The sequence below is a fragment of the Hyperolius riggenbachi genome, chromosome 8 (assembly GCF_040937935.1).
Source record: "Hyperolius riggenbachi isolate aHypRig1 chromosome 8, aHypRig1.pri, whole genome shotgun sequence".
In the NCBI taxonomy this organism is placed as follows: Eukaryota; Metazoa; Chordata; class Amphibia; order Anura; family Hyperoliidae; genus Hyperolius; species Hyperolius riggenbachi.
In genome coordinates, this window is record NC_090653.1 from 133,295,126 (window position 1) to 133,312,660 (window position 17,535).

At 42.6% G+C, this 17,535-nt stretch overlaps 1 protein-coding gene across 6 annotated transcripts in view; it reads right to left on the reverse strand.

Moving 5' to 3' along the window:
* Positions 1 to 17,535, reverse strand: part of PAK3 (p21 (RAC1) activated kinase 3) — a 293,331-nt gene that overhangs the window by 79,038 nt on the left and 196,758 nt on the right. The window contains exon 1 of one of the 6 annotated variants that reach the window (XM_068251118.1): positions 6,979 to 7,027. The exons of the other annotated variants lie outside the window; for them this stretch is intronic. Coding sequence (XP_068107219.1) covers positions 6,979 to 6,990 — 12 coding nt within the window. The 5' untranslated portion in view covers positions 6,991 to 7,027. Of the gene's footprint in view, positions 1 to 6,978; positions 7,028 to 17,535 lie in introns of those variants that run through there. 6 annotated transcript variants of the gene reach the window in all.

Here is a 17,535-nt window from a genome sequence, read left to right on the forward strand (position 1 = left end):
ATGTTTATATGTGGCTTGAATAAACCCAGGATTGAAGATTTGTGGTGTGTGTGTGTGGCTGCTTTACTTTCCAAGATCACAAAACTACTAAAACAAGAAAGTGACTGTATTTCCTGAGGCGCTTGTCATTTGCACACAGGGTTTTTAGCATAGGTAACCTGTACATCTCTGCATTTAGTCCCCTTTCACACAGGAGGCTAAAGGGGATGAATTCACTTTCTGTCGGCTATGTGTCCCATGCACTGGCTGGGAGCTTGCTAGTGCTTGGTATGGCCGGGGAAGTAGCGGTCTCCCCATGGAGTCACATGTTGTGGTTTTCTGCCACCACATGTTGATGCGCATGGGGTTACAAATGATAACACACATGGGGTTACAACTGCTGCCATTCAACTGCATATACCTGTAGCTGACAAGCGTGCACTTCAGCCTCCAATGCGAACGGGGCCAAAGTCTGACATTTTATTTGAAAAGTTTTGTTCCATTGAAAGGTGTTCATTAACTGATCTCCAAGAAAAATATGATTTTATCTTTCAAATTGATTTTTTTTAACTGATATTCATTAAAGAACAGTGTTAGCCCCAGAACTGCTGCATTTAAGCCCAGCAACGAATATGGAGGATGCCATATGTACTTTCTTTTAAACCATACATATTGCCTGGCTACCCTGCAGATCATCTGCTTCTAATACGTCAAGCCTCTGACTCAGATCAAGAATGCAGATCTAAGTTCAGGAATTCTTGATATTTTGTGATCTGTAAACTCTTACTTTAAAAACTGGGTATAAGCACTTATTCAACAGATAGATTAGGGTACTTAAATGTCAAATGATGTTGAAACAGGATCAGCAGCTCCACCCCTGTGCCCACCAGTACATGTAAACAGTTCTTGAGTTTGTGGAGAATAGTGCACGGTCCCCATACCTGACATGGTGCAAACACAACATTTTTATAATGTAATAATATCTCAAACTTCGCAAAAGCTCAGTCTTCACAATGTATTGCAAAGCTTTACAATAGTAAACATTTTAACTATTAAACATCGGCGCAGATCATAAGGTAAGTCCGCTGTTTCACAATCAACTATTGTTGACACTACAAGAGCTTTTCTAAGCGGTTTGTGATTTTAAAAGCTCTTGCTAATGTTATTCTATGTGTGTGTTCACACTGGAGCAATGTGATTTCACTCCCTTCTGCAGTAAAAATGAAGGGTACTAGATTCCAGAAAGCTTGCATTATTTAACTTTATCAGTTAGCCATTAAAAGGTATTACTTTTACAAGACTTTGTTTTTTTCTACCTACATCTACTCCCTTCTGTGAAGTCTGGTTACCATCGCAGTGCCCCCCCCCCCCCCCCCCTCACATCTGAGAGATACGAGAAGCCCACAACATCTTTACTGATCTGCTATCGGGATCTGCCGTCTATTTGCATGTTTGGTCGACTTTGGCCTTCGGGATGGTATGCCTGAACTAAAATAAGGATTGTTGGAAGCTTGGATCCTGGTTGTTTCCTGGTCCCTTTTACCATTGAATGTGAGACATACAACCTTATAACGTTTGTTGTCAGCAGATTGTAAGCCCCTTCTAATCCTGTGGGTGATGGTCTACCACATGGATTTATGCGCTGGATGACCACTATCGTGAAATATAGTTGATTGTGAAACAGTGGACTTACCTTATGATCTGCGCTGAATTTTAATAGTTTTTGTGTGTGGACTTTTGGACATTGGCTTCAATTCATCAAAGGCGGTTCGATAACAAAATCCCAGTAGTTAAAATACCGCATTCTGTATTTTACACTTATGTGTGCTAATTTATCAATATTTTCATACATGTGGTAGATGTTCGGTAATTTACCAAACTACTACGGCTTCAATTCATCAAAGGCTGTTCTGTTCGATAACAGCAGAGCAATGCAGCGCAGCTTGGAGCGTCTCTGTGTTGTTACAATCTGCCGTGAGGCATTTACAATAGAAGGCATCCCGACATCCCTTTAGATGTAAACATTTGTTATATTTACTGTTTTTTATACTGCCTCTGCTGCTCTGAATCTGTCCATCAGTCTTTCTTAACATTTTATTTAATTGCCACAACTTAGATGAATTTCCTGGAGACATTACACATGTCATGCTTGTTGATTTCACCACTAGCAACTTTGCAGTTTCAAACAGGGACTCAAAGGGTTCCACCACCGAAGAGTACCTGGAAAATATATTTTGTCCCGTTCTGTCTGCTCACTGCCTGGGGGGTCTGACCTATCAGCGGCACTTGCAGGAGAACAGGGGCTGTTTCTATTAGCTGCCTGCTCCTGTCAATCATGGGGACATCCACAGGAAGGCATTCGAAGCTAGTTACCGACATAGGAGAGCTGGAGATAATCACCGAATGTGTTAATGAATGCTGTAACCTTGATGAATTAACATTTACTGACATTTGCTGACATGTGTTGAGCACAAGTCGGTAATTTATCTCATTGCTCTGTAATTTCAGCTTTTCATGCGGTAACAGCTTTGATGAATTAACATTTTCTTAAGTGCTCCGTAAAGTCAGCTGTTTTCAGCATTACCGAATGCGGTAATGCTTGATGGATTGAAGCCAAAGTCTTTTCTCAGCAGCGACCAGATATCTGGCTCCCCTGGTGCTGATATTTTGTTTGCAATAGTAAACATTTTACTCTGATGTAAGTTCTTCAGCTTAAAAACAAAAAATCACTTGCATACTGCTTAAAGTGTACCTGAATTGACCTGTGACACAACACAATAAACATAGGTACATATAGTACTAGCCCCACTAAGAAATTTCCTTAAAGGAGTTATCAGGGAAAATTAATAAAACAAGTGCTACTTACCAGGGGCTACCTCCAGCCCCAAGCTCCCAGCATGTCCCTCGCCGCAGCTCTCCCTGCACCCGTTCGCCGCAGCTCGCTCCCGGTCCCCAGCGATGACGTCAGGCCGACCTACAGGGCGGCCTGTACTGTGCCTGCGTGAGCGGCGCTGTCAATCACCGCCACTTGGGCTGGAGTGGACTGCGCAGGTCCAAAACTACTGTGCCTGCGCAGTCCGCTCCGGCCCATGTGGTGGTGATTGACAGCGTCGCTCGCGCAGGCGCAGTACAGGCCGACCTGACGTCATCGCCGGGGACCGGGCGCGAGCTGCGGCGAATGGCTGCGGGGAGAGCTGCAGCGAGGGACATGCTGGGAGCTTGGGGCTGGAGGAAGCCCCCGGTAAGTAGCACTTATTTTATTCATTTTTCCCCTGATAACTCCTTTAAGTCCCTTTTTGCTTTCCTGTACAAAAAGTGTTCATAAAATAGAGCTGTTATCTATGCTAATAAGGCAACCAAACAAAGTCAAATTTAGCCCAATACCCTGAAAAGTGAAAAAGACAAAACACTTTTATTTGGCTCAGGAAACAATACCGATAAGGTTTTAGTGATAAAATATTCAAAAGGACATAACTTCTGTTTATTTTGCAGCTGTATAAAGCAGGTTTTACATTAAGCTGCTATGGCCGTTTAGAATCCAGTATTAAAGATTTAGATCTTTAAACTGAAATCAAAAATAGACTTTGGCTCATTTTACTAATATTCTATTTACCATTAGTAAAATGCATACAATTAATTATCTTGAATTGTATTTTCCATTTAGGTTTACTTTACTTGTCTTAACCACCTAGTGCCAGCAAAGAGTTTAGGAGTCATCGTGTATCATCGTCACAGTATTAAAAAGACCAGCAATAGGTTGTAAAGACAGAGCTGTTCAGACTTTTGAGATATTATTACATGGTAAAACGGTTTAACTCCAAAGACTCAACAACATGTGTATAAGCATTTATTGTTATAGTAACTGTTGTACGCTATTGGTGTAGGTGGAAAAGGAGTGAAAAACTAAAATAAAATCCCACACCGCAGCTTACTGTCACCTGCTCACTTTGTCAGTGTGAGTCACAATCCTTCCCCATTCCAGTCTGTGGAGGAGAATGTGAGATAAGCAAGTTGTATTGTCATATGTTGTCTCAAATAAGAACTTTCAAATTTAAGTGGGACTCTAGCCAAGAATGTTTTGTTTTCAACATACCTGAACTCTCCAAAACTGAGAACTGGCCAACATGGGCAGATACAGAGTGGAAACCTCTGCAGATGTGAAGCAGATGTCAATATACACTTCTTTTCCTTTTGAAGTGGACCTAAAGTGAGAGGTATACAGAGGCTACCATGATTCGCTAACAATGCCAGTTACCATTGGCCCAGAATGAGCATGCAGATCAGATGCTTTGACTCCACTGGTTGCACGCTTGTTGCAGGTGTGTGACTCAAAAACAACTAAAGCTAAAAGCTCAGTATGGCATTGTTTATAAGGGAATGAAGATGGCAGCATTTCTCTCATTTCAGGTTCTCTTTAATTTTAGGAGAGTATGGGCTTGACCTTGCTCGGATTGTAATTGCTGTTTTTTTTCCTGCTGGAAAGATTTTCTTTTAGTTTCTATGTTGTAACATGTGCTCATCCAGACATGAAAGTATAATTGTCTCCAACAAGCACGCAAAGAACAATAAAAACTAGACAGAGGTTCTAACTCCCTCCCTCTCTATCCAAAACTGAAAGGCAAAATGTTTTGGTTGGCGTTTCACACAGCCTACCATACACCATTACATATTGACAACATATTTGGGTAGAATGAAAATCTATTACAGACTAGTGCCCTTTTGATTGATATATAAAATTCTCAATCAGGAAATGATTTGATCAAATTTCTCTTTGGGCCCAGATTGTTGCTATATCATGGAATATCTTGTGGGGAACACCAGTTAAACAATCATTAATATGGCGATACGGATCATTAACCAGATCTTGTTAAAACTTAATGGCGTATGGAAATTGTAGCTTTTAATGCACTCCCTAAAAAGAAAACTGTGGTAGTAAGCTCCTATGTTTCTGATAAATATAAGTGCTAGATGTTATGGGAAGTTATTATCACTGGGACATGTTACAGTGTTTTTATTAGTACTCCTCTTATATCTACGTTAAACATCAGCTTCCAGCAGCTTTGTAAGCTTCCAGTCATCACCAGTGCTGGACGCAGAGTGTACATGACAGAGTATGGATCACAGACAGGTTGTTTCGGTTGATATAAGACTGCACATTTGAAACATTACTTTTTGACAGTCCATCTGCTAACAAAAATAGGATGTAGGAGAACAGTTATTTAGCCAGTACTAGGTTTATTGTTATTAATTATTTGTCTGGTGGTAAAGTTCTGCTCTCTTTAACCCTTTTGGGATCAGAGGGCTCTGACCCCTTATGGACTAGCCATCCTTTCCCTATTGTGCCTAGTGATTACTGTGATTGACTCACTATAATCACAGGGTCAGGAGCCAATGAAACTGGCTCCTGACCGAGAGGCTGAAGCTCTGCTGTCACTGAGACAGCAAAACGAACAAGTGCAGTGATGGAACAACGGCATGAACAGAGAGGACAGCGCAAATGCGGAGTGGTGAACAGTTGGAATTTACGTCCTGTTAGAGCTGACGGCAACCAGCAGGAAGTAGATTCCAGTTACGTCAGTACGGAACTGGAGTGCCTCACCAGTCAACATGCTCAGGCTGACATACTATTGTTATTACAGAACAATGTTATTATACCTTGAAATTTTTATTCTCAAATTGTGCTACAAGAGTTCTGTCTTTACTTCTGACCAAAATGTAAACTTGCATAGCCTCCCAACTGCATATGTAATAGGAAAGTCACATCCAAGTGTTACCTTCTGACAAAACAATTTTCATATACTCCTTATTTCTAGTGACAGTCATGTCTAGGAGAACTCACGAAGAAGCTTGTGATTTATTTGATCCTGCTTGATCACATCCTGCTTTAGCACATAATCATGAGACATACATATATACCACCTGACCAAACTGATCACATGCTTCTCTATGGGTTCTCCTAGACATGATGGTCACTAATTATCTCCTATGTTTGTGTTAAGTCATCTGGATTTGTTTACCTAATTAACTTTCGCACAGGGCCAAAAGAGAAAGGGTAACAATTAATGGAGAGGTGTGAAGGCATTTTTCATTTAAAAGAACACTGAAAACACTCCCAGAGAGATGTTGGCAGAGCTCTACGGAGTACTGGTTCAATGCCTATCCCATAGGGCCATATCAATCCATGCATTGCACTGATGAGGAACATAAAGTCTGAAACAGCTGTATGCCTGCTGAATTGATGTGACTCTGTAAAATGTATTAGCTATAGGCTCACTGTACGCCAGAGGTTCTGGATGTGTGCCTGGCTTTCAGGGGCATGAAGAGATTATTTGCATATTCGGGAGTGATGCATCATGGGAAACCCCACTTGCTCACTTAAAGCTAAATTCTTGCAAATACCTTCTGTTTTAAGAATGCAAAATTATACTAAGCAAGGTTACGTAACTTTGATTTTGTTCCACTTCAAACTGTACTGAGATCTCTACATTTATTAACTGTCTATACACTTTAATATTGTTTTCTAAATCATAGCAAGACTGTTCCTAGATAAGCTAACGGTGTTCCTGTTGAAGGATAGTGAAGGGATATTCTTGTGTGTTTGTCTTCTAAAACACTTATTTTCCAAAAACCAAAACTCCAAGGTCATGCTTGGCAGCACTGCTAGCAAAACAAGGTGTGGAACTGCTCCTTTGCTCCACATCACACTAGAACAGTAGTTAGTACAAGCAAAGAGGTGTGTTCAGCATGCGATGGTCAGTTGTGTCATGTGAAGCTTCAAACTAAAACATAAAATAAAATATACAAAATCCCACTCAGGAGCCCATGCAGCTCTCCCCCCGTTGTGGTTCCGTTAACATCTAGTAACAAACAAAGAGCACAGCCAAGGTGAGGTGATAACAGAAGGGTTACAGGGGACGTATATGAAGTATATGTCACCAGGGGAGCAGACATTTGTTATGGTAACTGGTGTAATCATTTAGAGAGGAAAAATTATCATACAGTGTTACACATTCCAATGGTACTTCCAAACTTTCCAGAAAGTGTAAAATGAAAGAGAAGGACAAAGGAGTCAATCAAATAATCTTATTTTACAAGAACCTGGCACATTAACATTTCATCACTTACTGTCCCCCCAAAGCTGATATTTTAGGTTTGCATGGACACTGGTAAGGCAGAGCAGCCTAATGGCTTTATATACAAAACAGTAGTCAAGACAAGACAAGACACATAACATTTATATTGTGATTTTCTGACTCAAACCCTCCATGGTGACCAGGATCATTAGGGAATCTTGCCCAAAGACTCCTTACTTTTTATGTACTGTCTTAAGCCAGGATTTGAACCCTTGTCAGGGGATGAAACCCTACATCAAATGCTATCCAGCTGAAGCAGCAAGACTTCTTCACTTGAGTTTCCATCGCTACCTACTTGTCATAGCCAAGTCAACAGTGCGGAGAGTAAAGCTGCATTCTTGGCAAAAGCAAACAGCTCAATGGCAGGGAAACACTGTGGCAAGCTGTCAGTGACAGATTTAAGGTGGTCATACATTTGTAGATTTTCCCCGTCGACATCCGGCAGATTTGATTACGGTGATCGATTCTGCCAGAAATCAATGCTGCAAACAATGCCTGATCGTTTTTTATCTGAAATCGATTCAGTCGGTTGATAACACCAAACAGAAGATATTGGTCAGTGGTGGGTCAGGAGCACAATGGTGGCGGCGTTAAATTTGGGGATGACTGACGCAGAATTTCGGCAGCAGAGATAACTCTCGCCAGCGTGCCTATTCCTATGTCCATGGTCTTCTCTCCATGCCATGGTGCTCCTCCCTGTGTCTTCTCTCCCAAGGCACCTGTGTCATGTGACAAACACTAGAGACTAAACACTAGAGGCCCAGCGGCATACACACCGGACCTTTAGTGTTTGGCCTCTAGCATTTGTCACATGGTACAGACAACCTGGGAGAGAAAACACGGGGAGGAGTTCCACAGCATGAGAAGAAGACAATGGACATAGAAGGCACGCTGGTGGACAACACCCAAGGATAACACACTACAGGGAGAAGTCTTGGGGGTCCTGTAGACAATGGCGGTTCCACAGATTTGCAGTTGATTTCATGCTATCTACTGAAAATCTGTGTACAGTGTGTAGGCAGCTAATAGATCACTCCCTGATCAGATTCGATCAGAAAGGAAACTATCTGATGGGTCAATCTGGTGGCCACCTATTGGTGTATGGCCATCTTTACAGTGAGAGACTTTATATGCCCTGAGTTTGTATCACATTCAAGGAGGTCCCAAGGACAGCAATAAGATGTTATAACCCTTTTACACATTAACACTAATATATTTTTGTAAAGGAGTTGCACTTGTTTGGCTTCACACATTAACACTAATATATTATGAGTTGCACTTGTTTGGCTTCACAGAGTTAGAGTCTGGATTTCATGCAGGAAAATTCCAAATTCACCAGCATCCATCTATATCTAAGATATCAGCTTTAGCTATTCACGTTAATTAAATAGAACCCATCCTCTTTACAAAGGCAAAGCAGCTAGTGAGCTTCAGCCAATGTGCCAAAGCTGACTCCTTCACCCTTTGTAACAGGTGCACTTAGATAGAATTAAGAACACATAACTGATGAAAGTTCCAACAGCCAATTAGAAATCAGACTGTGTCTGCAGCAAGTGAGATGGTGGAATATGTATTTACAGTAACTTCTTGTTAAGACCTATCAGTTACATTGTTCAGATAATGACAATACAATACAGTGATAGGTAAAGACATAAGTGAGGAAAAATTAACACATCAGTAGAAGTTTCAGGTCTTCACAAATGACAAACAGTTATAAATTTAGAATAATGGCAATTGAAAACAAAAAATTTCAAGCCTAATTCATTGCATTAAATAAAACCTTTCTGTGCTGCTAAACAACCAGATTCAAAATACAAAGGAATCCCCACCAGATTCTTCCCATGCATTTCTGCATAAGTGCACCAACATTTAATGCCCAAATAAGGCAGGATAACCCTTTTTCCCATTTCCAAACTCTTCTTACTTCACTCAGTAAATAATGATTATAAATACATTTTTTTAACCTTTTGTAAGGAGCATTTATGTGACCGCTGTCCTGGCCTCCTCCCCTGCTGTGCCCTACGGTGGCGTGCCCGCATGGAAGCGGTGAGCCTTAGGCCCTTGAGCAGTTTTCCAAGCTCAGAAAGCACTTGCGATTTTTGAATCACGAAACACTGCAAGTTTATGAGCAATTCTCCTAGCAATTTTGAAAGAATGATATTTGCCCCTGCATTTCTTGCATGCGATCGCACCAAAAACGCTGCATGCAGCACTTTTGAAATGCTAAACTACCCTCATAGAGTTCCCCTGTTGCAGCAATTTCCAAATGCCAGCGATCAGCAAGTGCTGCAGGAAGCGCTGTAGTGGGCCCCGAGTCTTAAAGGAATCATCAGGCAAATTGGACAAAATCTACTTTACTCACCTGCACCTGCGCAGTAAGCCGCAGACAAAGTGGCCGTTATTGACAGCGACGATTGACGCAGGCGCAGTAAGGGCAACCTCGAGGTCATCCTCTGCACCGTGCTGCGACAGCGGCGGAGACAGCATGGGACAGTCGGCTGCAAGGGGCTGGAGAAAGCCCCAAGTGAGTAAAGCAGATTTTGTCCAATTTGCCTGATGATTACTTTAACCACTTGAGGAACGTGGGCTTTACCCCCCTTAAGGGCCGGCCACTTTTTTTCCATTCAGACCACTGCAGCTTTCACGGTTTATTGCTCGCTCATACAACCTACCACCTATATGAATTTTAGCTCCTTTTCTTGTCACTAATAAAGCTTTCTTTTGGTGCTATTTGATTGCTCCTGCGATTTTTATTTTTTATTATATTCATCAAAAAAAGACATGAATTTTGGCAAAAAATTATTTTTTTAACTTTCTGTGCTGACATTTTTCAAATAAAGTAAAATTTCTGTATACATGCAGCGCGAAAAATGTGGACAAACATGTTTTTGATTAAAAAAAACCCATTCAGTGTATATTTATTGGTTTGGGTAAAAGTTATAGCGTTTACAAACTATGGTGCAAAAAGTGAATTTTCCCATTTTCAAGCATCTATGACTTTTCTGCCCACCTGTCATGTTTCATGAGGGGCTAGAATTCCAGGATAGCATAAATATCCCCCAAATGACCCCATTTTGGAAAGAAGACATCCCAAAGTATTCACTGAGAGGCATAGTGAGTTCATAGAAGATATTAATTTTTGTCACAAGTAAGCGGAAAATGACACTTTGTGACAAAAAAAAAAAGTTTCCATTTCTTCTAACTTGCGACAAAAAAAATGAAATCTGCCACGGACTCATCATGCCCCTCTCTGAATACCTTGAAGTGTCTACTTTCCAAAATGGGGTCATTTGTGGGGTGTGTTTACTGTCCTTGCATTTTGGGGAGTGCTAATTTGTAAGCACCCCTGTAAAGCCTAAAGGTGCTCATTGGACTTTGGGCCCCTTAGCGCAGTTAGGCTGCAAAAAAGTGCCACACATGTGGTATTGCCGTACTCAGTAGAAGTAGTATAATGTGTTTTGGGGTGTATTTTTACACATACCGATGCTGGATGGGAGAAATATCTCTGTAAATGACAATTTTTTAATTTTTTTTTACACACAATTGTCCATTTACAGAGATCCTTCTCCCACTCAGCATGGGTATAAGTAAAAATACACCCCAAAACACATTATACTACTTCTCCCGAGTACGGCAATACCACATGTGTGGCACTTTTTTGCACCCTAACTGCGCTAAGGGGCCCAAAGTCCAATGAGTACCTTTAGGATTTCACAGGTCATTTTGAGAAATTTCGTTTCAAGACTACTCCTCACGGTTTAGGGCCCCTAAAATTCCAGGGCAGTATAGGAACCCCACAAATGACCCCATTTTAGAAAGAAGACACCCCAAGGTATTCCGTTAGAAGTACGGTGAGTTCATAGAAGATTTTATTTTTTGTCACAAGTTAGCGGAAAATGACACTTTGTGAAAAAAACCTATAAAAATCAATTTCCGCTAACTTGTGACAAAAAATAAAATCTTCTATGAACTCACCGTACTAACGGAATACTTCTTTCTAAAATGGGGTCATTTGTGGGGTTCCTATACTGCCCTGGCATTTTAGGGGCCCTAAACCGTGAGGAGTAGTCTTGAAACGAAATTTCTCAAAATGACCTGTGAAATCCTAAAGGTACTCATTGGACTTTGGGCCCCTTAGCGCAGTTAGGGTGCAAAAAAGTGCCACACATGTGGTATCGCCGTACTCGGGAGAAGCAGTACAATGTGTTTTGGGGTGTATTTTTACACATACCCATGCTGGGTGGGAGAAATAACTCTGTAAATGGACACAATTGTGTGTAAAAAAATCAAAAGATTGTCATTTACAGAGATATTTCTCCCACCCAGCATGGGTATGTGTAAAAATACACCCCAAAACACATTATACTACTTCTCCCGAGTACGGCGATACCACATGATTGGCACTTTTTTGCAGCCTAACTGCGCTAAGGGGCCCAAAGTCCAATGAGTACCTTTAGGATTTCACAGGTCATTTTTGTTTCAAGACTACTCCTCACGGTTTAGGGCCCCTAAAATGCCAGGGCAGTATAGGAACCACACTAATGACCCCATTTTAGAAAGAACACACCCCAAGGTATTCCTTTAGGAGTATGGTGAGTTCATAGAAGTTTTTATTTTTTTGTCACAAGTTAGCGGAAATTGATTTTAATTGTTTTTTTTTCACAAAGTGTAATTTTCCGCTAACTTGTGACAAAAAATAAAATCTTCTATGAACTCACCATACTCCTAACGGAATACGTTTGGGTGTCTTCTTTCTAGAATGGGGTCATTTGTGGGGTTCCTATACTGCCCTGGCATTTTAGGGGCCCTAAACCGTGAGAAGTAGTCTTGAAACCAAATGTCGCAAAATGACCTGTGAAATCCTAAAGGTACTCATTGGACTTTGGGCCCCTTAGCGTACTTAGGGTGTAAAAAAGTGCCAAATATGTGGTACCGCCGTACTCAGGAGAAGTAGTATAATGTGTTTTGGGGTGTATTTTTACACATACCCATGCTGGGTGGGAGAAATATCTCTGTAAATGACAATTGTTTGATTTTTTTTACACACAATTGTCCATTTACAGAGAGATTTCTCCCACCCAGCATGGGTATGTGTAAACAATACACCCCAAAACACATTATACTACTTCTCCTGAGTACGGCGATACCACATGTGACACTTTTGTGCAGCCTAGGTGCGCTAAGGGGCCCACCGTCCTAATCACAGGTCATTTTGAGGCATTTGTTTTCTAGACTACTCCTCACGGTTTAGGGCCCCTAAAATGCCAGGGCAGTATAGGAACCCCACAAGTGACCCCATTTTAGAAAGAAGACACCCCAAGGTATTCCGTTAGGTGTATGGCAAGTTCATAGAAGATTTTATTTTTTGTCACAAGTTAGTGAAAAATGACACTTTGTGAAAAAAAAACAAAAATCAATTTCCGCTAACTTTTGACAAAAAATAAAATCTTCCATGAACTCGTCATACACCTAACAGAATACATTGGGGTGTCTTTTTTCTAAAATGGGGTCAGTTTGTGGGGTTCCTATACCGCCCTGGCATTTTACGGGCCCAAAACCGTGAGTAGTCTGGAAACCAAATGTCTCAAAATGACTGTTCAGGGGTATAAGCATCTGAAAATTTTGATGACAGGTGGTCTATGAGGGGGCGAATTTTGTGGAACCGGTCATAAGCAGGGTGGCCTTTTAGATGACAGGTTGTATTGGGCCTGATCTGATGGATAGGAGTGCTAGGGGGTGACAGGAGGTGATTGATGGGTGTCTCAGGGGGTGGTTAGAGGGGAAAATAGATGCAATCAATGCACTGGGGAGGTGATCGGAAGGGGGTCTGAGGGGGATCTGAGGGTTTGGCCGAGTGATCAGGAGCCCGCACGGGGCAAAATTAGGGCCTGATCTGATGGGTAGGTGTGCTAGGGTGTGACAGGAGGTGATTGATGGGTGTCGCATGGTGTGATTAGAGGGGGGAATAGATGCAAGCAATGCACTGGCGAGGTGATCAGGGCTGGGGTCTGAGGGCGTTCTGAGGGTATGGGCGGGTGATTGAGTGCCCTAGGGGCAGATCGGGGTCTAATCTGATGGGTAGCAGTGACAGGGGGTGATTGATGGGTAATTAGTGGGTGTTTGGAGGAGAGAACAGATGTAAACACTGCACTTGGGAGGTGATCTGATGTCGGATCTGCGGGCGATCTATTGGTGTGGGTGGGTGATCAGATTGCCCGCAAGGGGCAGGTTAGGGGGTGATTGATGGGTGGCAGTGACAGGGGGTGATTGATGGGTGATTGACAGGTGATTGACAGGTGATCAGTGGGTTATTACAGGGAAGCACAGATGTAAATATTGCACTGGCGAATTGATAAGGGGGGGGTCTGAGGGCAATCTGAGCGTGTAGGCGGGTGATTGGGTGCCCGCAAGGGGCAGATTAGGGTCTGATCTGATGGGTAACAGTGACAGGTAGTGATAGGGGGTGATTGATGGGTAATTAGTGGGTGTTTAGAGGAGAGAATAGATGTAAACACTGCGCTTGGGTGGTGATCTGATGTCGGATCTGCGGGCGATCTATTGGTGTGGGTGGGTGATCAGATTGCCCGCAAGGGGCAGGTTAGGGGCTGATTGATGGGTGGCAGTGACAGGGGGTGATTGATGGGTGATTGACAGGTGATCAGGGGGGATAGATGCATACAGTACACAGGGGGGGGGGGTCTGGGGGGGGGGGGGTCTGGGGAGAATCTGAGGGGTGGGGGGTGATCAGGAGGGGGCAGGGGGTAAAAAAAAATAGCGTTGACAGATAGTGACAGGGAGTGATTGATGGGTGATTAGGGGGGTGATTGGGTGCAAACAGGGGTCTGGGGGGTGGGCAGGGGGGGGTCTGAGGGGTGCTGTGGGCGATCTGGGGCAGGGGGGGGAGAAATCAGTGTGCTTGGGTGCGACATAGGGTGGCTGCAGCCTGCCCTGGTGGTCCCTCGGACACTGGGACCACCAGGGCAGGAGGCAGCCTGTATAATACACTTTGTAAACATTACAAAGTGTATTATACACTTTGTATGCGGCGATCGTCGGGTTAACATCCCGCCGGCGCTTCCGTATGGCCGGCGGGATGTTGCGGCGGGTGAGCGGAGACAGGCGCCGGCGGAGGATCGCGTCACGGATGACGCGATCGCTCCGCCCATGCCCCTACAAGGACCGCCGCCATTTGTCAATACAGCGGTCCTTGCGGGGTGCACTTCCCGGCCGCCATTTGTCAATACGGCGGTCGGGAAGTGGTTATAGTGTATACTGGTCGATTTGCCATCAGATTCGACCAACAGATAGATCCCTCTCTGATCGAATCTGATCAGAGAGGGATCGTTTGGCTGCCTTTACTGCAAACAGATTGTGAACCGATTTCAGCCTGAAACCAATTCACCATCTGCTGAGCTGCCGCTGTCGCCCCCCGGGCCCCTGCATACATTACCTGAAGCCTGGCCCCGGGCATCTTCTCCGCATCGGCTCCCGGCGGGCATCTTCTCCGCATCAGCTTCCGCATCCCGCATAACTTTCTGTCACTCCAGTGACAGCGGAAGTTCGAATAGAGTGCCCTCTATTTGTACTTCCGCTGTCACTGCAGTGACACAGGAAGTTATGCTGGATGCCGGGATGTGGAAGCTGATGCGGAGAAGATGCCAGCCGGGAGGTGATGCGGAGAAGATGCCGGGAGCCAGCTTCAGGTAATGTATACCTGCGTCGGTCGTACGCTGCTAGCGATGCGCTCCTTACCCGCGGCAATCGACGGTAATTTTCCGCACGCCGCGATCGACGGGACCGATCTATTTCGGGCCGAAATAGATCGAAAATTAGCGTGTTGCGTGAACGATATGACAGCAGATTCGATCCCAGTGATCGAATCTGCTGTCGATCGGCGGGTAATCGGCCTAGTGTATGGCCACCTTAAGGGTCTTTAACATGGCAAGTGAGTTATCACTAGAGAGGGATGAGGAAACAGTCTCTGGCGTGTAACTATCAAGCAGAGACAGCTGGGGGTGCACACACTTTGAAAGATTAGTGCAGTGGTCACGTGACTGCTTATTGATAAGCAGGCCCGGATTTACATCACAGGAGCCTATAGGCACAGATGTCCTGGCACCCTAGACTTCGCCCTCCATGAGCCTATAAACCCCCCCTGAAGCGCATCACAAGTGTGCTGTCTGTCCCAGATGTCACTTCTCCTTCCATTGCTAAAGGTGTCCCTTAGCATTAGGTAGCCAGAGACACCCTCAGTATTGTGTAGTTAGAGGGGCCCCCAAGTATTAGGCAGCTAGAGGAACCTCAATATTAATTAGCTAGAGATCCCCCTAACTGAAGTGAGATCTCATCAGTGGAATGTCTAAAGCAGGATGAGTAATCTCTCTTTTACACTCTCATCAGGACATAGGGAAGGAGGGAGGAGCTCTGGGAGGGGAATGGGCTGCCTTTTCATCATCAGGCGTCTATAGGCTCATGCCTACAGTGCCTTATGGTAAATCTAGCCCTGTTTATTAGGTTAAAAAAAGGTATTTATAAGCCTGACCTCATTTACCAGGATGGAGTATGAGAAATATAATTCTGCCACTCTTTGGTGTTAAGTAGAAATTTTTGACAGCAGTACATAACAGTGTGTTGATAAAAACAAATGCTCACTTGTTTTGGGTACACTCACCTGCATTTTTCCCTTCAAACCACTCAATAAATTGCGTCAAAGACACTTGTCAATAGGGCAAAATACAGCACAGTATTTTAACACATACTTTATAAAGCACTTATGATATGAACAGCCCTCCATATGATTACTGGCTCTGAAGCAACATGGAACAGTTAAAAAAACTAATATAGCAGTAAATTAAGCCAGTATTGAAGAAGGGCAGTTTTCCACCACGTTTGACGCTGAGTTAAATGCCACTAAATACTTTCAAAGAGGCTTAACCAGTGCGACTCCTGGATGTGTCCCAGTGTGTCTAGAGAATTAAAGTAAGCGCTACGTGACAGAGCAAGGCGAATGCAGCTTGTGAATATTATACAGCATGCTTTAATAGATGGAGAAACACTGCATGAGGCATATTTTTAAAGAAGCAATCCATCAACATGCTTGTGTTTTGGCAAATAAAATGTGTTTCAATGTGAAGCCGTTTGCAACTAAAAGCTTTTTGTCAGATGGGTGCTAATAGTGTCACGTCTCCATCGCTATGGTTTTCTGTTACAAATGTTCAACGCAGTGGATTGTCCAACATTCTGATGCTGATTGCAATGGATAATGTAGACAACGTGTTATTACTACGGCTTTTATGCTAGTGTGAAATACTGTGTAATGTTATAGCAGAACTGCCTTCACTTCGTCACACATAGTGTCAGAAACAATCTAAAAATACATGACACCCAAGTCAGGAATCACACTTGCTAAGTGCTACCGAAAGTATTCAACAACACAAGTCAGTTTTGGCATGAAAACCACCCAAAAAACAGTTTAAAAAAATGTGTCCTGCTAGATAAACCTGGAAATCAATGGCATGCAAATAATACCGAGTTGATGCAGGATTATGCAAATGTATGCAGTTTCAAAATGGACCAGTCATGAGATTAGATTCCATTTTCAAGCTGCATAATTCTGTGCCAACTTGGAATTATTAGCATCTCACTGACCCTCCTTACTAGAAACATTATCTTGTATAGTGTTTTTAGCTTATTTATTGTATTATTTCATTATCTTTTAGTCTTTTGTTTTTTAGTAAAATATATATTTTTAATTAAGAAACACAAACTATTCTAAAACAGTTTAGGCTTTTTTTTTTGGAACTACACCAGGTTGTTTTGGGAGCAGAAAAGAGCATCACTTCACCTCTCCAGTGAAGTTATTACAACATTAGTTTGCTCAGAAATTACTTAATTACAAGACACTAATTTTGATAATTTGCCCCACAACCTGCAGGCAATCTTGTCAAATAACTGCAGTGAAGTTTAATATGCCTTGCAATGACAAATGCAATGACATCTGACCAGTCTTTTAATGTTTTCTATTTAATTTTGGTTATGTTCAATCGTTTAGGCTAGTGGAAAAAAATAATGCTAAGTTTTATATCACTTTACACAAAAATCACTTTTTGATTTGTAATATTTTAAAGATTAAATACATGTAATGCTCAAAACAGAGGAAAGAAGGAGGAAGAGTTAAAGCTTAAGTAGCTATCACCTCTGGAAATAGAAGGTGTGAGCTATATACATATTTATTGTAAAATAAGAAAACACCTTAGCAAATTTTTTCTTCACAATGTAGTGCTTCTTTACATATCACATACACTGAAACATCAACATAGGCAAGAGAAATGCAAAAACAGCAGATTTCATGTATTCATTTTAGAAGGGTAATGTAGCATACAGATCCCATACAGAAAATGATTAATGCTGGCACTTACCGTCA